Source organism: Ricinus communis, chromosome 9, assembly GCF_019578655.1.
Source record: "Ricinus communis isolate WT05 ecotype wild-type chromosome 9, ASM1957865v1, whole genome shotgun sequence".
NCBI lineage: Eukaryota > Viridiplantae > Streptophyta > Magnoliopsida > Malpighiales > Euphorbiaceae > Ricinus > Ricinus communis.
The window spans coordinates 6845638-6867778 of record NC_063264.1 but is presented as its reverse complement, the minus strand read 5'-3'; the positions used below and the strand labels follow the sequence as shown (position 1 = coordinate 6867778).

Here is a 22141-nt window from a genome sequence, read left to right as displayed (position 1 = left end):
AGAATACCAATACCCGAAAACTTTTCATTTACGTCCAAGAATAACATTTTTCTTACTTTATTCCCTGCCCAATCCCAGAGATCAATTTTTTATTTATTTATTTTCTTTTCTGCTGTTGGCATTTTTTTGTCATCCACGGAAGCTAATTTTAATTTTCTGCTCCCTATTTTTTTCTCTTTTTTTTTTAGTAAATTTTTTCAGTCATAACAAATAACTAAATTACAATTTTATCTTTCTATGAATTGTTAAATTATGTAATATTTTTTTAATTTTTTTAAATAATGAATTTAAAAGAATAAATAATAAATAAAAAAGTATAAAAAAAGATTCTATGACGGCTAAAATTTCAATATTGAAGATAAACCAACAATGAGGATGAATTTTATTTGGTTGAAAGTCCGTTTAGAATCTTATTTTATATTTATTTTTTTAATTATTTATTAATTTTATTGATTAAATATTAAATATTTTATTTTATCTTGGTTAGTAGGAGTTTATTCGTCTTTTATATGGGTATTTATTTGGCTTTTTCTATAAGAATTTATTTGTCATGAAAGTTCAAATGAGTTTGATTCTGATATTTAAAATATCAAACTTGTTTAAAGACTCGTCAAATGACAACGAAATCAATTTGTGGTTTAATATAGCCATCAAATGAAATGTGTTTCTTGTCGTTGCACCAATCGCGATCAACGAAATCTGTAATTGTTATTGACATGCTATATACATTTAATTGTAAGTATTTACTAAATTCACATACCAAATTGTAATTTCTAAAACTTTAAATATTTGATTGTCAAATTAAAAAAAAAAACACATACCATTTTTGTAATTATTTAGTATTTTTTTTATATAAGTTATCGGTTCCATCAAATTAAATATTAATATTTTTCGATTTTTCACACTAAATTATAATTTTTAAAAATCTAAACACTTAATTGTCAAATATTAACAAATTTACATATTATTATTATAATTATTTTTTATTTTTAATAAAAGAATCTTTATATTTGAAAATGACAATACTTGTTTTAGCAGTGGAAAAGTAAAATTTTACCAAAAAGAGACTTAATTTTATCAAAAGCAAATGAAAAAAGAAAAAAAAAAACTCTAATTTGAATCGTACACTATAATCGACTTTAAAGCCTTAAATTTCTGATCTTTGCTCCTAGAAAAAATTAAAAGAAGAAAAAAGAAGTTTCCCCCATCTCTAATGTTTTCCCTTTTCATGTTCCTTTATATATATTTTATGTTATCCTTCTTCTTCTTCGTTTAGTGATGGATCGCAAATTCTTCCAAAATGTAAAATTATTGTATTTTAAAACCTTTTAAAAGTTTTAAAGACAAAGGAATATAAAAGAATAAATACTCTAATTTTTGTACTGTGCTATATATATAAAATAAAATAAATTGAAAATACAGTGGCGTATATTAAATTCTGAACATTATTATAATAACAATATCAAAATGCTATGGCTTGTAACAATCTTGGCAACAGAAATGTAATTTACTCTATAATTAGCATAATAGATTTTTACTAATAATTTTAATTTTTAGTTCACCGTCGATTATTTTTTAAATTGGCAGTATTAATTTTTATTTTACATTAATTTATTTTAACAAATAAAATTTGATGAATTTTTTTGAGAGTCGTATGATTGTTTTATTATGAATGTGTTATACTCAAACAATAAGATTTATCAAAAAATATTTATAAAATCAATATATATGTTATTGAAATTGAGTAGAGCATATTTTCTGCAAAATTAAACGGTCGGCGTAATTGTATATTAAGATATATTTATTAATCTTTATTAATAAAATATTCATATACTTAAAAAGAAAAAGAAAAGGGAAAAGGCACAAATTTATAAGTATTAACCCAGTTTAGCAAAAACACAACTTTGGTTTAGGGTCACTCTATATACACGTGAACTTCTCCCTTTGCATAAAGGCTTACACAAGTAGTTTATTGGAATCTAGAACTCAAGGTCTTCTTGATAACAAAACAAGAAAAAAAAAACAAAAACAAAATACTACATCAAAGAAACATCGCAATCATACATTAGTAATTTGAGGCTGGAGTATCCCAGGTTTCAGGTATAACAGTGTGAAGTAAACAGCAATCTTGTGGACTGGATTCTATTGAAGCCATGGATGAAATAGAAACATCATCGTGTCCATTAGCTATTTCTTCTATCTTCTCCATGATTTCTGCCATTGTTGGTCTATCTTCAGGTGAATTTGATACACACTTGAGGGCGATATTCAGCAGTGGAAATGCGTACTCTCTTGCTGCATTGTTAACTTCCTTGTCGAAAACTTCTCCTGTCCATTCTTCCCTTACCATAGATCTCACCCATTTTGGAAGGTCAATCCCACTCTTCTCTACTGTTTTTCCTGTCAGTAGCTCAAGTAGAATTATTCCAAAGCTAAAAACATCTCCTTGTTCTGATAGAGTTTTTTCAGGTGCTGTGTAGCCATTGGAAATGTATAAAGAGGGTTTTTTGGAGTCTAGAAATCTCGAAAATCCGTATTCGCTGATAAGAGGTTCCTCATTTTCATTCAAGAGGATGTTCGAAGACTTCAGGTTTCCGTGTGGAATGGTGTCTTGGTTATGAGAATTCTGATATATGAATTCCAGTCCTCTTGCAATCCCACTTGCTATGGACAACCTAAGTGTCCATGGAAATGATCTCTTGCCTTCGATATGGTCTATAAATTATAAACAGAGAACATGGTTATGCTTAATTATAAGTATGAAGATTAAAATTCTAAAAAATATTAGACTATTCTGATAGAAAATTTTATTACCTTCTATCAAATTTAACAGGCTTCCATTGCTTTGATACTTGTATATTATAAGTTTTTCTTCATTTGTAGAATTGTAGCCAACTAGAGGTAGAATGTTTGGATGCTTCAAGCTCCCTATTTGCCTCATTGTTTGGCCAAACTCTTCTAATGATACCTGCAGTTTCTTCAGTCTTTTGACAGCATAAACACCGTTGTTCTTAAGCATCACCTTATACAGGCTGCTGTAAAGCGTATGGCTCTGTAAGTCAGCTGTGGCTTCAAAGAGATCATCCATTTTGAAAGTTTCTTGCTCTTCAACAAAGAATACGAGCTCTGTCCGTCCTTCGTCGGGCTTAACTTCTTCTTTAGGCACAGGTGGTGGATTATTCTGAGGAGAACGTGCTAAAGATTTCAGGAGTTCCTTCTCTTTTGCCACTTTTGTGACCTTCGCAGTTACAGAATAGACTACCAAAAAGAACAAGATGATAAATGCAATTCCAATTATAAATGGCAACAAATCTATGAGTTGCTTGTACCACTCTTTCTTAGGCTCACTGCTTGTTGGAGGCTGCGAGGACTCTTCGACCATATTGTTGTTACTGCCATCCGTTGCCTCAGAATCCACAACACTAAACAGTTTTCGAAGTTTATATAACCTAGTTGAAGTTTCTTTCAAGGAGTAATTATCAGGATGCTCGAATTCCAATTTGGAAAGAGGGATGGAACCTGTAAAATTATTGTTAGAAATGTCCAGGATCCTGAGATGTTTCAACTTGGTTAGAGCCAGAGGCACTTTCCCACTCAAAAGGTTGTGGCTTAGATCTAAATAGGCGAGCCTTCTGCAGGTAGATATCGAATCAGGAATGTTTCCGCATATAAGATTCTTTGATAAGCTAAGAACCTGAAGATTTTGGAGCTTGCAAAGAGAGTCTGCATCAATCACCCCACTAAGATTCAAACTTTCAAGCCTGATTTCTGTTATAGTGGTTTCCTGCAAATTACACTTGACACCTTTCTGATCATATGAGCAGGGATTCGTCACTTTTCCATTCAAGCTTATTCCTAGCACATTTTCAGGGTCAACAGCTCTAATGAAACTAAAGAAAGCCTCAGTTTCAGATAATTCACCTCCCAAACAAGCTGTGATCAGGAAACACGCTGTAATGTATGCCACTGCCTTGGAGAAGAGATCAAAGTTTCTGCTCCACATTTTGGTACCTTCGACTTCTTTAATCAATCATCAGAAACTTCATATAATGTAATCAAAGCAGACAATGTGATCAAAGCTTCAGTTTCTAAGCTCCGCAATGGTTTGTCAAACCATAGGCATGGAAGAGTCACACTACAGATGAGGACAAAATTCCTTCTATTCTTGTTTATCAGATGAGTTTTCACACATTACAAAGTTTTGTATTTACTCAATGTAGACACAACCGATGTGATCTAATTGTTCAAACACTTCGTTATCTTCAACATACTCAAAACTCGGAAGCATATTACAAGTGATCTTGAGATTGACAGTTCTATCAGCATTAGTACATGAACCTGGTTGCAGCTTTTGATGCTGTTAACAGTTTGAAGTTAAAGCATAGGAACAATATAATTTGACTTTTATTACAGCAACATTATCGTTACAAAAATCAGTATTTTTGGAGAAACCAAGATGTGTCCTTTGGAACTTTCTGAACTCAAAATCTGGCTACTTCAGTGCTGCCATTTAAACTTTTATCTGTTGTTTCGACAAGAAAGCTTGTGTTGATATAACCAAGTGAAATTGGAAATCTATAAAAAAAAAAAAAAAACCACAGTTAATAAATGCAGAGTTGCTTTAAAATTCATATCATAATCATCTTTAGAAAACAAAAGATATAACAAATTAATCACATTTTAAGCCTGCCAGTGCTAGCTAAATACAATTAAATTGCTACAGAATCTAATTCTCCATAAATTAGATTATGCTGCAAAAGTCCTTCTGAATGCATTAGATTCTACAGAATCTAATTTTCTTTTCCTACTTTTTTTTTTTTTATATTTTATATTAAAGAGACAAGGTGTTTTATTCTTCTTTGTAAAGAAAACAGAATGAGCAGCTCTACTAGTGGAACTGATTCTTGAAACTTACTCATTAAATGAAACCCATTTTTAAAACAAAGTTTATAGCCAGAAGATCACAAAGAAAAGGGTAAGAAATGTCCTGATGAAACTTTTCATTCTAAAAGTGATGATTATTTCGCAGTTTAAACTCGAAAATTTTTCCATTTTGCAGGGACTCTCATTCTGCTTCCTAGTGTATCACAAGCAAAAAGATATAAACTCACCATAAATCTCTTTCTCAATTGATTCCTCCAAACCAACCCCACCATATATTTAAAAATTAAATTAGAAAAAGGGCAAGCAACGTGTTTACAAGTTACAACTACCACTACCACCAATATTTTAGTCATAATTTGTTATTCCAAACTCACCTTCAATCTACTGAATTATTTAATTGGTGATTCATAATGGGTTGGAGTTGAAAAAATATGAAGAATGTTTGAATAGGAGCATTCAGAATTGTTAATATATATATTCTTTTGCTGCTTTTCTCCCATGTGAATAAGAAAATCACAAAGGGAAAACTGTATCTGATGCCTAATTTTTGACCCAGTAAATTAAATTCAATACAACTTGCACATAAAAGGCTTTTTCTCTACATGCATATGCAGTCCATTCTTCTTGGATGGAGTCTTCAATGGGTTCATCTCATTTAGCTTAATAGCAATGTTTATCTGATATAGTTCCAATGTTTAAGGAAAAAAAAGAAAAAACTTATCACCAATGCACAAAGTTTGATTACAAATTCTGCTAACCTTCTTCACCTTTTTTGGAAATGGAAGCCCAATAGGCAAACATCTATTATTTTCCAACAGACGTCTTTGTGGTGACAGAAAGACAACACAGCAAGGATTCTTTGTCAAACCCACTTGCTCTTTGGCCATTTTCAATTTTCTCATCATGACTATTAATTATTGTAATTGCCTCCATTCCCTGCCAATTCAAAATCTGAAAGGTTCATTTGCTTTGGGGTCACAATCTGTATTGGTTGGCTCATCTAATATTTACCTTCTTGTTTAAAGCTTGTTCAACTATTTGACTTGTAATTCAAGAACCCTTTTCTCTGCTTGGAGATCACTCCAAATGTCACATACTTAAAATCTTGAAAGACTTCAACTTATCCCTTCAAAGAAAATAAAAGAGATTTACTTGCATTCATCAATAAAATATCCACAGATGTATCTCTTGATTCCACTAGTTTACATGCTTTAAACTTTGTTTACAAACAAGAAAAACCATTCCTGAATAATGGCTTCCTCATATTCCTCCCACAAATTTCATCCTCATCATTTTCTCTTTTTAAAAAGAGAGAAAAGATGCGACACATGAAAGCACAAACCATTCTTCCCATGTGCCTCCAATCATCAACAACAAAAGGGAACAATAAAATAAAGTTACAAGAACATTAACAATGGGCTCATTGAGCCACATACCCAAAAATAAAAGACACCATATATGACTAGTATAATTAGCAAAAATAACAATCATCAATATAGTATTATGAACAAACAATGTCATCATTTTCGTCATCATCAATTCCATCAAAGAATGGATCTTTGAGGAGATCTGCAGCAGAGGGTCTGACCCTTGGCTGAGCAAGGCATTTCTCGATGAATGCCTTAACTTCAGGATCTTTAACCTTGTTCAAGGCAAGAGGCCTAATTCCTGAGGAAACTTTTTTGTATATTCTTGCAACATTGTCACACTCACTATAGGGAATTTCCAAAGTCACCATCTCTAACACACACATACCAAATGAATAAATGTCCACTATTTCTGTATAATCCTCCTCATACAACTCTGGTGCCATGAATTCTGGTGTTCCAAGAATTGAATGTGCTGAATGACTCTTCCCTACTATTGCAGCCAAACCAAGATCACCAATCTTGACCTGTATTAACATGAACACAAAAGAAAGATCAGTAAAGTGAAAACACCAACTTCCTTGAAAGTTGAGAATATAAGAATCATATTCTACTTTCTTTTCCTTCCAATCCTTGCTGCTTTCTTTTCTTCCTTTTTTTCCCTTTTTGCAACAACAAAAGATGTAAAGCAATTAAAGTTAGTACCTGGCCGATGTTTCCATTAACAAGCAAGTTGCTGCAATTGAGATCTCTATGAATGATACAAGGCTCATGAGTATGCAAATAATTCAAGCCTTTCAAGATCTGTTTCGACCATTTTTTTAGAGCCTTCATCGAAACATGCCTATGTTTCTTCCTGTACTCCCTCAGATTTCCAGAAGTACAAACTTCAGTAATGAAATTCAAGGTATTATGTTCTTCATCATGCCACACATTGTAGAAAGAAATAATGTTCTTGTTCTTTAAGCTTCTTAACAACCGGACCTCTGCATAAAGCCTATCAATTATGGTAGGATCATTGGTGAAGTTTCTTAATCTCACTTGATTCCATGCTACTTCTATTCCTTCTTCTTGATCAAATGCCCGATAAACCTTTTTCACTGCACCTGTGCCTAGCAGTTCGCTGTAACGGCCATAGCGTCCTGTGGGATCGACTTCCACAAAGTGTTCTGACTCCGTATCAGATGGATCAGGCTTGGCACTAGGCATCTGCAAGGAAAATTAACCACATAAAATCACTATTACTCAAAACCATAAGAACTCCACTTGTCTTCAAGAAATTCAAATTCAAGACTCCACAATGTTGAGCACTTGAAACATACTATTAGTCAAAACCATATGAACTCTACTTTTAATTTCTTCACGAAAATAAAATTCAAGACTTCACAACGCAAAAAGAAAGAAAGAAAGAAACAAACAAACAAACAAAAGAGCAGAAAGTAAAATCCTAGGAACAGAAAGTAAAAGAAAATAAGCTCCCAAACACAATCTTGCATAATTCTCATAATACTATAAATCAATGTTCCAGAACAGAACACTAGCAATAATATCTAATAAAATTAGATCAAAACCAAAAACCAGTATAAGTTGATATAATCAAAAAGCAACAAACTGAAACTAACAGAAAGGAACGAATAAGAAAAGAAACGAAAGATTACGTGAAAGAAAGAAGGAAGATTATAGTAAATACCATAAACAAGAACACGACAACAAAGAGCTGATAAAGCTCTTGTTGGTAAGAGAGATATCTCTGACACGTACAAAAATCTTGATTTGATAAAAAAATGTAAGGAGACAAAATAAGGAAGGGTATGAAAAAACAGAAGAGTTTAGGGAGACAGATATATATAGAAGGTGGACTGTCTGTTTGAAACCTTAGCGAACAAGGGTAATAAGGTGACAAAATTTTAACTACTGTTAATTTCTATCTGGGTTATTACCAATTCGTACGGGCATAAAGACATGATTTGATCTTTGTAATTTCGTGGGCTGTTCCCTTCCATGTCGGGCAAAAGAAATGTCAAAAGTTTTTTTTTGCTGGAAATGGTTGTTTTGGCATCTGGATCTTACATGTCAGCATGTGATGGTGGGTCCTGGATGGAATGAACGGTCCAGATGTTACTAGAGAGCTCCAGCAAATGTGGAAGGAAGTCAATGAGGAACAGCTGGAGCGTGTGTTGTGCAACATTTGACTTTTCTTTGCTGACGTGGAATGAGTAAAAATTCTTAATCGTCCTTGAGAATTTCATATCATTATCTTTATCAATTTCTTTCTTTTCTTTTCTTTTTCTCCCCTAAAGAGTTTCATTTGTTTGGCGGCGACAAACTTTAGATGCATAAAAAGATTAGCCAATAAGAATTGTTTTTCTAACAAAAAATAATAGATTATATTTTTCTCAAATTTTTATAAACCTATAAAAAATAATTATATAACATTATTTATGTGAACATCAATGAACTATTTAGAATTACTTTTAATGCAATCTTTCGTCTATCATTAACAGACCGGTAAACAATACAGTTAGTAAAAGAGATTTTTAATTTTATTATTTTGGTATAATTATTTTATATTTAATTATAAATTAAAAATATAAAAATTTTAATTCTTTAAATAGTTTCATTTCATAATACGTAAAACACTAAAAATTTAACTTTTTAATGCAACCAAAAGACAAGAAATAAATTTCTTTTCCGGTTCCAGTAATAAAAAAATTATAAAACAAAACCTAAATAATGTCAACTTTTGAGACAAAAATTAAGATATTTTAGACCATTTATTTATATTTATATATATATAAATTGGATTATTTGTAGAGTCATGTGGGCATAGCACCTAGAAGGTAAATGGTGATTTTGATTATTATATAATAATATATCCACTTTAAAGCCGCATAAGCAACCGTTTATTTAAATTATATATGAACAAGCAACCCCACTTCCCACTTATAAAAGGAAAATATATATTTATTTATATATATAAAATGAATCATAGTTGCTAACAAACCCCTTTTGTCTCTTAGTCTTTCCCAAACAACAACAGCCTCTTCCACATTCTATTAATATGAAAATATTTTATTAGTAATCAAAATTCTTAAGACAAAATAAAATCAACATCTTAAAATAGCTATGTCTATTTTGGATACACATATACATTCACAAAAAGGTCACTCAATGATGTACATTAATTTAATTTTTTATTAAACTTGAAAAATCAACTTAATACAGTAGGTAAAAGTTGAAATGTCATATTGTCTGGTATTAAATTAAATTAATATATATAGGATATTATACAGCTTTGACATTAATTTTTCAAATTACAAGATCTCATTCTTGAAATCCAAGTCTCTATATTCTTTTAGCCATTTTGCTTCATGATTTCATTGTACAGCTAAGTTATCAGGGTACTCACATGCATGGATAATTATTTTTAATACAATTATTAAGAGAGAAAATCCCTCCAAACTAATTAAAATATCAATGAATTTAAAATAAATCTGATCCCCAGATTTAAAAAGCTTGCCAATTTTTTATTTATTTATGTGATTTTAAGATTTTGATGTAGATTTTTGTGAAGGTATGAAAGAAGATGTGATTATCAATTAGAAGTTGGATTTGGCAATACTATAAATGTTTGACCCCAGATGATCATGTGAAATCATCAAAGGTTTAGAAGGAGAACTTTGAAGTTTATAGGGTTCGGATAATATAAATAAATCACATCTTTTTGCATTTTCTTTTCTTTTCTCAAAAAAATTGAGTTATAACTAATTATACATAAAAATATATATAAATATAAAGAGGTATCGCATATTTAAAAATAATTCCACTCAAAAACTTATATTGTTAATAGGTTTGATGTGTAAATAAATACAAACTTATTTTAGATCGTGCTGAAATATTAATTAATAATATGCGGGTAGCTAATAATCGAACTCTATAATTTTTCGATTATAGAAGCCCTAATATCCATATCAAAAAATCATTCCATCTGAAAGTTTAAGTTATTAAGTGAGACTTGAAATACTAGTTTTATATTTTTAACATCATATTAGCAGGATAATAAATTATTATGTTTTACTAGTCGATATTAAGTTATAAATCGATTTTATAAGTATCTTTTAACAAATACTAAATACTATATTTAATTTCTTAATATATATTTATTTCAACTGTTAGTTTCCTAGAAACTCCTAGCCACCTCTCATTTCTCTCATTTTTGTTGTTTTTTCTGCTAAATTTTCATATATTCTCCACCATCAATAATCTTTTAAATCATCATTTAACTCGTTTTTTATACTAGTGAATTTTAGTAAATAATTATTAATATTTTCTTAAGAAATTGTATAGTTTTCTATTATAGAAGTATTAAATTACTCTAAATGAAAATGTTAAAGAAATTAAAAAAAAAGAAGTATTTTAAATGATTAGTCTCATAAAAAATACTTATAAGATTATGGGTACTTTCTAAAAATTGCAGTTTATGGGTCTATCAACATTAAATATTATATAAAATGGGATTAAAAATAAAACATTAAGCAAGAAGCAATATAAATCTCGATTAAAATATCTTTAGTTAAATGGCAAAGTATAATGCGACTATAACACTTCAATTGTTTTTTTAATAATTAATTGAGATTAAAAGAATGACCCAAATATCCTTATTTTGAATTCATCAAAGTAGACAAAAAAATAAAAAGTAAAAGAATTTAAGAGATAACCTGTTGCAGGTATAGAAAGGTTGATGATGATACATGTATGATATCACTGCATAAGAAAATTTCAATTTCAGTTTGCTAATAATGGTACAGTTGTATTTAAACAATGATAATGCCTAGAAAAAAAAGAGATTTTTAATTTTTATACCACAAAATATAAAAAATTATAAAAATACGCTGATGGCAGTTACTTCTTTACAAGATAACAAAAAGCTTTTTCAACAAATATTCATCAAATTCAAATTTAAAAATAGGTAATGTAATCTCATTTATTTAATTTTTTTTTATTTTGTTATTTAAAAATTGGGTTAAAATTCTTTAAAATATGTATATTATATGATTTACTTAACTACTTACATGTAGAATAAAATAATAAAATAATTTAAGTTTTTAGATCTAAAAATAAGTAAGTAATAAAGAATTATATGCAGAAAACTCAAAAAAATTGTATATAACAAGTATATAGAGGTATATTATAAGTGTATCTTTTGAAATTTTAGAAAATAAATTTAAATTCATGTTTTACTAATATATATTCTATAAAGTACTTATATTGACTATTATATTGATGTAATTAAAAATATAAAAAATAAACCAATAATAGATTATAAAAAGTAGTTTAAAATAAAATATAAAATAAGTTTTAAGAGTTATAGCAAAGAGTATACGATTAATATAGAATAAGTATATATTAGGAAAAAAAATACAATAAAAAATATACCATAATATATAGAGGTAGGTAATAAATATCTATTGTGAAATTCTAGAAAATAAATATTTAAATAATTTTTTATTCATATATATATTGTACAAAATTCATATATTGAGAATTAATGAGTGTATGCAGCATACAAAATGTATATATTTAAAATAAGTATATAAAATATAATTAAAAGTAAACAGTAAAATGTATACAATTAGTATATAACTAATATATTTCAAATATAATATATTGCGATCGTTACTGATTATGAAATAATCTTTTATATTTTTCCTCAAGTACAAACATTGCAACAACAGACATTGGGAAGAAAATATCACATATATAAACTTTGATCTAAAGAATTCTATTATCAAAGGACAACTTTAAAAATGTACAGTAAATAGTATATACTAAGTATATAATGAGTTTATTTCAGGTATATGATACTATGATTCTCATTGAATTTTCTGCATTTAGATTTTAGTTTTATTAAGTATGCAGTGAATTTCTTTTTAGACATTGATGAGTTTTCCTTTTTATTTGCGCTCATTAATATCATTTCGTCATGTTCTTGATTATGTGAAAATGGAAGAAATGAGATATAAAATAAAAGACAATAACAATATCATTTAGTGTATCTTGAGTGAACTTTGTTAGAAAGATGAAAATCAATTAGCTCAAGCTTTTTATGTATCATTTTTATTCAAAGAAAAATTAAACAAATTAGAAAATTAAAAGTATGTAAGTATTTATATATTTTTTCCTTTATTCATGAGTCATACGCTACTTCTTATAATGTAATATCAATTTAGAGTTTCAAGATATATAATAAAAAATATATATTAAATATAAAAGTATATTTCAGATATATGATATATGATTCTTATTGAATTTTTTTCATTATATTTCATGAATTCAAAATCATAAATCAAACTCAAAATTATCAAATTATAGAAATGTAACTATTTTGTTGAATCAGATATTGCAATTTAGATGTTTGATAAAATGAATGTGCAAATAACCAAATAGTTTTTTTGTTATTGTTATTATTGACCTAAATGAATACAGCAAATAATATACAGTAAGTATATAATAAGTTTATTTCAAGTATATAATACATTAATTCTTACTAAATTTTCTCCATTTAAAATTTAAAATTATCTTTTATATATATTTTTTTAAAATTTAAATATGGCCATAATTCATACTAAGTATACTTCAATCATCTTTTATGTGCAATGCGTCAACTAAAAGATCATATGATAATTATATCAAGTTTCTCTTCCAATTTTTTTTTTTTTTGACATATCCACCTCTTTAAGCTTATTACATAATTCAAACTCACAATAAAAGATCTTCATCTTTTCTGAATTTTACATAAGAGAATAACATGATTGTAAGCCTTTTCCGACGTCTGTAAGCTTGTTGTTTAAAAACCATAGTTACACTTGATCTTTTCCATAAAAGAAAATCATATATATGTAAAACTAGAAAATATAAAAAAAAACTACAAGTTTTAATTTTTTGAAAATCTAATAAAAATAATCTAACAAGATTTACATTTTACTTCTTTAAAACCCAAAACTTTAGTTGTCCTATGTATAGATTAACATAAACTAACAAGATCATATCACAAAAATAGAAAAGAAAACTGGACTGCTTGTCCCAATTTTTAACCAATAATTATAATTGACTAAATAATAGTTTTCAAGCAAACATGAGAGAAATTAAAATTACAACAAAAAATGCAGTTAACAGTATATAGTATACTCTGAATATATTATTAGTAGATAATGAGTATTTACTGCCAGTATCATTATAATAACTAAAATCAAAATAACAATAATAAAGTAAAAAAAATAGAGAGCATAATATGGAGTTCAGGTTTTACAATTCACAAGATGACTAAAATTTTCTCATAGTCTCATTCTCTAATTTTTCTATTTTATATTCTCTTTACTTTCTAAATTTCTAAACTCTCAAGCTACACATACACTTTTTTTTTTCCTTTTATTGTAATTATTTTGCATATCATCAAACACTTATAGTGCATTCATAGATAACATAAATGTCAACTTTACCGCTAGCATCAACATTTTTTTTTCGTATTTTTGAAGCTTTTACATCAACATTCTTTTTTGAATCAGAATCATCAACAACTTTCTTCTTCTTAATAAGAGAATCTCCATCATGCTTGGTAGAAGATTTTAAACTTTTCTTCTTTTTTTCTTCAAAATCTTAGCTTCTTTTGCCGTAAAATGAAAATTCTTTTTTTTACCTGTTGCACCTAAATCTTTACTAGTAGAAGAAGAACCACTGCTTAAATCCCTAATAATTTATGAATTAGAACGAAGTTTTTTTTTTTGAGAGGATGATAATCGAGTATTGACCATAATAACCCACACAAAAACATAAAATGGAACTCATAAAACCACTAGCATGAAGAAATGAATCACTGAAGATGAAGGAATAATGAGAAGTTAGATAGAGATTAAAAAAGAAAATAAAAAAAAACAAAAGAAAATATTGAAAAATCGTAGAATCAAAGACTAAAAGCAAAAGATCATGTGAGAGAGAAATAGAATCAGTGAAGGAAATGGTTAGAGACAAAAAAGTAACAAAACCCAACTCAAAAATGTAAAAAAGTAAAAAAATAGAAAGCATAAAAAGAAAAAAAAATGCAACTTATAAATATAAAAGGAAAAGAAAATAGCACATATGATGTAATTTTTTTATTTAAAATATTAATTTTTTTATTATATTAAATTGTTGATAATACTGTTTGGTATTGATTTTAAAATCAATTTACTAGTCATCCATCGTTATTTAAAAAAAAAAATAACAGTCACCAGAAGTGTGTAAATGATATGGTAATAGTCTTTTTTAGCTTAATTAAAGTCTTGAATTCAAACTTTGAATACGCAATTACGTTAAAACTCTCGAAATAGTATTTTACCTTTCCGTAAGAGTCATGCTTGACACGTTGTTAATTAATTATATGTATAAAGTTAATCGGTTCTTAAAATGAGATTTTCTTGCAATAGCTCGAAATACCGTTATCTATTTATCCAAGTTTAGGTCAAAAAAGAAAGGCTAATTCAAGCCCATTCAGTTTGATTCAGCTGAGCTGATAAGGTCTTAATTAATGTCTCATAGAACATGTTAATTTTGAGATAAACTTGGAAAGTCCCCACTAATTAATGTCTTTTTGTGTCTTGTAGAGTTGTAGAGAGAGACATGAAGCAAAAAGCCATCCTGTCCTGAGTCATGACCCAGTCAATTAAAAATCATTTGCTTTAGAACCCACTTGTCCATTAGTGTAGTCTAGCCATCATATAAGTAACGGCTAGTAAGCTGCAGCAAATTTAAATTGCAAACCCAATAGTGTAATAGTGCAATAATTTAGGGTTTACCCTTTATAGGGATGGGAACAATTTGGGTACGGTAGGTAGTATTGGTGCTGTAACATGATGCTATAGAGAAGTTGAATGTGGACATACATTTGCTACAATAGCAACTGTAAAGCACCACGAAAGTGGAAGCAATAATGTGGACATACATATACAACCCATTTGATAATGCCTTCTTAAAAGGGTATCGTGAAGGGCACCTATGAAGCATATAGCATGGTTACAGTTGGAGGAGCACTTGCATGCATGTGACACTTTTCCTTAAGATAAAGAGTAGGATGAGGAGGTATAAATATGATGGCATTCACAATTTTGGATAAGGCACACTCATGTGAATTTCTATCTTTATTTTCTTTTTGTTTTGTTTTTCTACAATTAATTTCTTTTCTTTTATATATGTTCTGGATAATTGGAGGTGATCTATCATTGGTTATATAAATAAGTTTTAAAATTGAATATGTTAAGACTATTTTTAATTTTATTGTTCACGTTTATATATATTAACTTAATAGATGATTGATATATATTTAAATAATTAAATAAATATATATAAATATTATTTTTTTATTCATTGCAAAAAATTGAGAAACATTACAGTAGGAGTGGTATTTCAATATTATAGTGTCAGAGGTGGAGAATGTTATTTGTATTCTGTTAAAACAAATTCCCAAACTACTAAATGGAAATTTATGAAATTAAAAAGACTGATCCATTGTAAATCAAATCCAATGATGGGGAAATTTATGTAATATTCCATGGGTTAGGCCCAACAAAGGTTGTCCAATCCACCTTTTCCATTCAAGCTTCATGGAAAATATATACGATACGCCGTCGAACAAAAATCAACAGCAGGCAGCCAGACGATATCAACGACAAGACGTTAGGAGGGGGCAGCGGTAACGAAGACAAAACAAAACCGTCTTTTACCCAGCAATCCATCAGAATTCGCATCAGACCTGGAGAAACGCCACCGTTTAAACCTCAAGTAACAATTACCCGTTACGTTTTAAGAATTAGGGTTCAATTCGATCTCTAAAAACAATGTCAAGCTCAAATTCCACACAAATGACAACCCTTAAAACAATAGAATCAGCATTAAACCTGATCGACATCAAAAAACAGACCCTAAAACGCGCCTACGATGATCTCCAATCTCACTCCTCTCTCCTTTCCTCGTTCTCTCTCTCCTGGTCCGACCTCGACTCTCACTTCACCTCCGTACAAACCGCCCTCACCCGCCGCTTTCTCCGCCTTCAATCCACCCGACCAGGCCCGGAAACTGTGCAACCGGAACCCGTTCAAGACAACCCAACCCGGAAGGCACTTGTTCCTTTCTGTGAGAAGATGGATGGGAGAGGATTGAGGGATTATATAAGTGAGCATTCGAGAGAGCGGGAAGCTATTCGAGCTGAGCTTGTCGGGTTAATGGGTTTGGTTTCGGATCCTGGGGAGATGATATTAGATGCAATGGAAGGGTTTTATTTGAGTAAGTCTAAAGGAGATAGAGATGTGGATTTATATAGATTACGGAAGAGTTGTTTGGATTTATTAGAGGTACTAAGTGAGATTAAGCCAAAGCCCAAGTTCAGTGATGAAGTGAAGATTAAAGCTAAAAATTTGGCTTTTGAATGGAAAGAGAAAGTTAGTTTGAACGGGGATAGTCCTTCAGAAGCATTAGGGTTTTTGAATTTGATTGTGGCTTTTGAATTAAAGGATATGTTTGATGATGTTAATGAGCTTTTAAATTATTTTGTTGTTATTGCTAGGTTTAAGCAAGCTACTGTATTGGCTCGTGATATCGGATTGGGAGATAAAATAAATGGTAAACTGTTTTTTTTTTCTTTTATTGATTTAATACTCACTGCTGTTCATTATATGCGTATATGCATTTGGATTATTCTTCTCTTAGGTTTATCTTGATTGGTTAAGCTTATTACTTCGAATCTATATTGAGGATGAAATGAGATTGATACATAATGATATATAGCATTTGTTGGTCAATCATAAAAATAAAACATAAAATAAGTTAAAACTTTTACATTTAGTGTTTGAAAACTATAATGGTTTGTTGCATAGAATATTTGTACATTTAGTGTTTGATAACTATAATCATTTGTTGCATAGAATATATGTGGAGATGAGTAGCATGAGGTATCATATCTCCATGTTCTTATTAGAATGTTGAACTCACTGCCTTTATTGTTAAGATGGAACTAAGTGGCTGAATCTTTAAGTACTTGTTGGATACTTTACACGGCTATGATTATATGGCTTAATCTAATTAGTAACTTGGTAGTTTTAGTACTTCCCAATGAGTTCAGCCATTCTGTTTCCCCTTTTACTAGTGATATGGTTAGCCAAATTTTCAGTTGCATATTAAAATTGGAAATTTTATCTAGAAACTTGGTTGACATCATGAAAATCCTGGGCATGAGTGGCTTTCTGGGGTCAAAGGTGGAGAACCAATTAGAACTGGGGATGGTGTAGCTGTCAGAAAAAATATGTACATATTGATAAAAATAGGAAACAAGATGAAGGCTCATTTTACATAATTTCAAGGAAACTACTAAGCCAAACCTTTGAACTATGCAAATTTCTTCTGCCATTTGGCTGACCATCCAACAAACTGGTGCTCATTCAAAGAGTTGAACTAGTTAACTAGCTCTCTTGTTCATAGAGGAAATATATGCCACACACAAACCCACATAAAAGAAACAAAAAGAGGAACTTTTTCTCAGAATGTGAGTATACTGTTGCACATGTCCGTTAATGAAGAATTTGTGATGGAAATTGCTATCTTATTCACTGCAGATCTTGTTCAAAAACTCATAGACAGTGGCAAACAACTTCTGGCTGTCAAATTTATTTTTGAATTTGGGCTTACTGACAAGTTCCAACCAGCTCCTCTGTTGAGAGATCACCTGAAGGAGTCCAAGGAATTTACTGATAAAGTTTGCAAGGAAGAGAAGAACTCTGTTAAGGCACAGGTAATTTTTCAACCCCTTCATATTCAGGATAGCATGTAGTGTTGAAGTGACTCGGTTGTCCCTGCACGTACCTATGCTTTTGTGCAGAATGAGGCAAGATCCAGAGAAGTTAACGCTTTGAAATCAGTACTCAGATACATTGATGAACACAATCTTGAATTTGATTACCCACATCTGGACCTTGAGAAGCGTATTGAGATGCTAGAGAAGCAGAAGGCAGACAGGAAAGTAGCTGCACCATCTCCTGATAATAGGCCTCGCCAGCAGCCAAAGAAACAACAGCTGTCAAAGAAGCAGCAGCAACATCAGGGAAAGCAGCAAGCGAAGAAGCAGCAGCTGAAAGGAAACAAGCGTCCTCGGATGGCTATGCTACCTGGTCCGGCAGCAGTCCCAATCAGCATTGCTGGTCCCAGTTCAGCAGGTCCTCCATTTCAACATTCTCATTTACCACAAGCAGGTTTGTTGCCAGCAGCTGGGCCATATGGATTAGTGAGTTCCACTCCTCCCATTGGCTCTTATGCAGGTGCATCGGCTGGCCCTTATGGCTTGGCAGGAGCTGGTATGTGCTTCCCTGGTAACCCCAGCCCTGTCAGGGCCCATCCATATTCTTCGAATTCTCATATGTCGTCCAGTTATTATGATAGGTCAGCTGCTTTTGGTGGATATGGTTTTCCACCCCAATACTGTCCAGGTTACTATCCCCAGTAGTTTTTTGGATATTGTCTGTGATAGTACAACTCTGGATGGTATTATAATACCTTTTCCCTGACTTTGACTGATGGTAATCAGAAAGCAAGATTGCTTTTTTGATTACCATGAATGTAGTACAATAGCAGCTTAATTTGGTTAGTTGGATTGCAGGTGTTGGCACACTTTTTAAGTGTTTAAACAATACTCGCAATGTTTAGGTAAATATCAAGTTTTTAATTCCATATGTTTAGATGCGCTTTCTGTTGGTTTTTGGAAGGTCATAGCTACACTAATATTTTCTTCGTTTTGCTTTTCTATCTCAGTTTTTATCACATAGATTTTGCTGGTCTCTCAAACTAGTTTTATTTTGACCGAAGTCAAAATAACTTTCTGCATTTTTAGAAGATGACAGTTCTTTATGCCTCGGTCATTTTTTGGACTTTATTTGTTTTTATTTTAAGTATGTAATGCTGATGGCAGTTCTCTGCCATTGTTTGAAGGGGCATGCTCTGCGTTGGAACATGCCATCCCACGCCAACAGTCCTATTAGCTTGTCATCTCTTCTTAGGATTAACTGCGATGCAAAGTGCGAAACCATGTAAAAAATTTCAGTCTCCTTTTCACGTTATCTGTTATATAACTTCTTTTGTTTTTTTTTTCTTATGCAAGTCTGGGTCGGAATTCTTTGACAAGGTTACTGCTTTTATAACCCTTTTTGTATATTCTTTATTGTGATGATGTCAGTATCCATCATACTAGGAGATTTTCCTGCATCTGATGTAAGTTTTGCCACTTATAATCTGAACTTTTCTATTTTATTTTGTATATTGGAGTTGCAGAGTTGTATCAACGTGTTTTTGTACTGGAAATGTATGGGGTACAAACAGAAGCTCATATTAATTTGTAAGTTTGTGATTAATATCTAGTTCTCATAAACCTCTTGCCTTTAAATTAACATAAACAGGATTATGTCCGTATTTGTTCTGGAAAATGTGTGTGATTAGTTGCTCAGGCTGAAGAGCGAAATTGGACCTTGAAATTTAGGGCCATTATCATATTAGCCCCTGACCTTGTCAATTTGAACCTCTCTACTTTTGATTATGTTTAATTTAAGCCCTTAAACACGCTAACTTTGGAGACTTTTAATTGGCAAGCACTCAGGACGAGAATGCGTGCAACTTAGTTTAGGACTGCAGGTTAAGCATATAATCCATATCTGGAAAAACTGCAAAGTTAAGAGTTTTAATTTTTTGATTTTCTCTACTTCGGGTGTAAATTCTTTTTTGGTAATTTTTTCAGCTTAAAGTGATTATATATTTGATTTTGCACCTAAAATGATTTACTTTTCATTACTATTACTTTTTTTAAGCATTAAAAAAGCAATGGTGTTGCATTGTTTTTCTTTTAAATATATTTTTATTCATTTTTAAAAAGATGAGATTACTCATCATTTTTTATTTTTAAAATCATTGTTTGTATTACAAAATAAAAGAATTTAATATCTTTCTCTTTTCTCCTTTATTGTTTTAATGTAAGAGAATTTTTATTTTTATTTTCCAAGTTGAATGTGATAAAATAAAGGAATTAGAAATGGGTTTTAATTTTTACCTGTTCTTTTATTTGAATGAATGAGAAAATTTAAAATTTTATCATTTTTTTTATTTTTTGAGAAATAAATAAGATTTTTAGAAATTGATAGAAAAAAAAAAAGAAAAAAATAGCTGTTGTCATTAATAATCTAAAATGAGTTTATATAAATAATTAATATTTTTATAATTATATATTATACTTTAAATATAATGATTGAATATGTTTTTAAGTATTTATCTTAATAATTTGTTTTTGATAATTTAAGAAATGCAGTAAATATAAAAATTATAATAAAGACATATCAACTAAATTATTAATTAGATATAAAATAAGTTATGTACACATGTTAGAAATTTTTATGTCACAAATGAGTATATATTATCATATTATAATATTTTTAGAATTATAAATATTATATAATTAGAAAATTAATTTACTAGTTAACATAATATTAAAAAAAAATTTGAAATGTCATTTGTTAGATTTAGAATTATTATTTAATTAGAAAAATAATTTATAATTAACAAATTAAGTATACAATAAATATAAAAATGACATATCAATATAATGCCTATATGTTAAAAAACTATATATATATATATATAAAAACGCTGAATTTAAAAAATGTCTAAAAATTGAAATAATAAAAATAAAAAAGTCGAGATTCTTTTCTCCAAATTTCGAGCCCTATTATTGTTGGTATAATTGATAGAAAAATGATAAACATGGAGCTGTCTTACACTCTATAGAATGGTGGTGATGGTAGAAAGCAATGATCCTTAGGAGATTAACATGTTGGATTTTGATGAAGTGGTCTTAAATGCCTTCATTCATGAATTGGGTGCCACCTGTTCTTTTCTTTTTTCTTTTTCTTTTTCTTTTTTTTTTTTTTGAGAATCCTTTTCTGGTTTTATATGTTTGTAAATAGTTCTTTATCATTTTTTGTGGCTCTATTGTCTTTTTCGGTAAGTAGTTATGTTATTATGTAATTTTGTATCAAAGAAACAAATTAATTGAAGGGAAAATTTAGTGTTTTAGTTTAATAATGAGTTCTTAGTATCACGAAGTTTTAATATATTTTTAAAACGTCACAAACAATTATTCTAAAAGCATTTCTAATGTATTTTTTATATATGTTAAATTTTTTATTTTAAAGACTTCTAATATAAAATGACATTCTAATTCACTTTTTATTTTTTAAAATATAAAATAAAGAGTCAATTTGGACATGTTTACTTGTAGAAAATTTCTTTTATTTTCATTTTCTAGTTTTTAAGGGTTTTCATAAAAGATATATATATATATATATATATATATATATTTCTAAAACCTAAATTTTTTAAAAATAGTACACTAATTTTATTTTAATATTATATTAACTAATAAATTGATTGTCTAATTAAATAATGATTCTAATTATAGTAAATAATATTTTTAAATATCTCATTCACTAATAAATTAAATTTTAATTATTATAACAATTTATAATTTTAAATATAATAATATTAATTATATTGATAGTATTAATTTATATAATAATTAGTATTAATAAGTAAATATTTTAAAAATAATTTTTATTTTATTGTACTAATAAAATTTAAAAAAATTGAGGACATTTAGAAATAGTTAGTTTGCTATTATTTTTTAAAATATTATAAATCAATATTAAATATTATAAAATTTATTAAATTATACTATAAACTTGATTTTATAATCGAAATAATAATAACGATCGTGTAATACATGGGTAACTGACTAAATTTATAAAATTTGTAAAATACGTTTACTTTATAGA

At 29.3% G+C, this 22141-nt stretch overlaps 3 protein-coding genes across 4 annotated transcripts; 1 reads left to right on the top strand and 2 right to left on the bottom strand.

Moving 5' to 3' along the window:
• Window positions 1-1701: 1701 nt before the first annotated feature.
• Window positions 1702-5862, bottom strand: LOC8277576 (probable inactive receptor kinase At5g53320). 2 transcript variants are annotated; one of them, XM_048379672.1, is made up of 3 exons: window positions 5643-5862; window positions 2815-4575; window positions 1702-2715 (listed from the first exon to the last, which is right to left on the bottom strand). In XM_048379672.1, the coding sequence occupies exons 2-3, from the start codon at window positions 4001-4003 to the stop codon at window positions 2066-2068; spliced, it is 1839 nt and encodes a 612-aa protein (XP_048235629.1). In that variant the 5' UTR covers window positions 4004-4575; window positions 5643-5862; the 3' UTR covers window positions 1702-2065. The 2 variants fall into 2 exon arrangements, with proteins under 2 accessions (XP_048235629.1, XP_048235630.1); XM_048379673.1 differs by having other exon boundaries at window positions 5652-5862.
• Window positions 5863-6007: 145 nt separating this feature from the next.
• Window positions 6008-8094, bottom strand: LOC8277577 (probable serine/threonine-protein kinase WNK11). Its single transcript, XM_002529000.4, has 3 exons — window positions 7942-8094; window positions 6957-7460; window positions 6008-6778 (listed from the first exon to the last, which is right to left on the bottom strand). The coding sequence occupies exons 1-3, from the start codon at window positions 7942-7944 to the stop codon at window positions 6386-6388; spliced, it is 900 nt and encodes a 299-aa protein (XP_002529046.2). The 5' UTR covers window positions 7945-8094; the 3' UTR covers window positions 6008-6385.
• A 7746-nt stretch (window positions 8095-15840) lies between these two features.
• Window positions 15841-19692, top strand: LOC8277578 (FRIGIDA-like protein 1). Its single transcript, XM_015725303.3, has 3 exons — window positions 15841-16901; window positions 17891-18066; window positions 18154-19692. Exons 1-3 carry the CDS (start codon window positions 16121-16123, stop codon window positions 18772-18774), a joined length of 1578 nt encoding a protein of 525 aa, XP_015580789.1. The 5' UTR covers window positions 15841-16120; the 3' UTR covers window positions 18775-19692.
• The last annotated feature ends 2449 nt before the right edge of the window (window positions 19693-22141 follow it).

Bases quoted from the DNA above. Each gene is read 5' to 3' on its own strand.
- LOC8277578 (XM_015725303.3), top strand. From the start codon at position 16,121: ATGTCAAGCTCAAATTCCACACAAATGACAACCCTTAAAACAATAGAA. The intron at 16,902-17,890 runs GTAAACTGTTTT...TATTCACTGCAG, and splicing joins ATTGGGAGATAAAATAAATG to ATCTTGTTCAAAAACTCATA. The intron at 18,067-18,153 runs GTAATTTTTCAA...GCTTTTGTGCAG, and splicing joins AGAACTCTGTTAAGGCACAG to AATGAGGCAAGATCCAGAGA.
- LOC8277577 (XM_002529000.4), bottom strand. The intron at 6,779-6,956 runs GTACTAACTTTA...ATGTTAATACAG, and splicing joins TTAATGGAAACATCGGCCAG to GTCAAGATTGGTGATCTTGG.
- LOC8277576 (XM_048379672.1), bottom strand. From the start codon at position 4,003: ATGTGGAGCAGAAACTTTGATCTCTTCTCCAAGGCAGTGGCATACATT. The intron at 2,716-2,814 runs GTAATAAAATTT...TATAATTTATAG, and splicing joins CCTGTTAAATTTGATAGAAG to ACCATATCGAAGGCAAGAGA.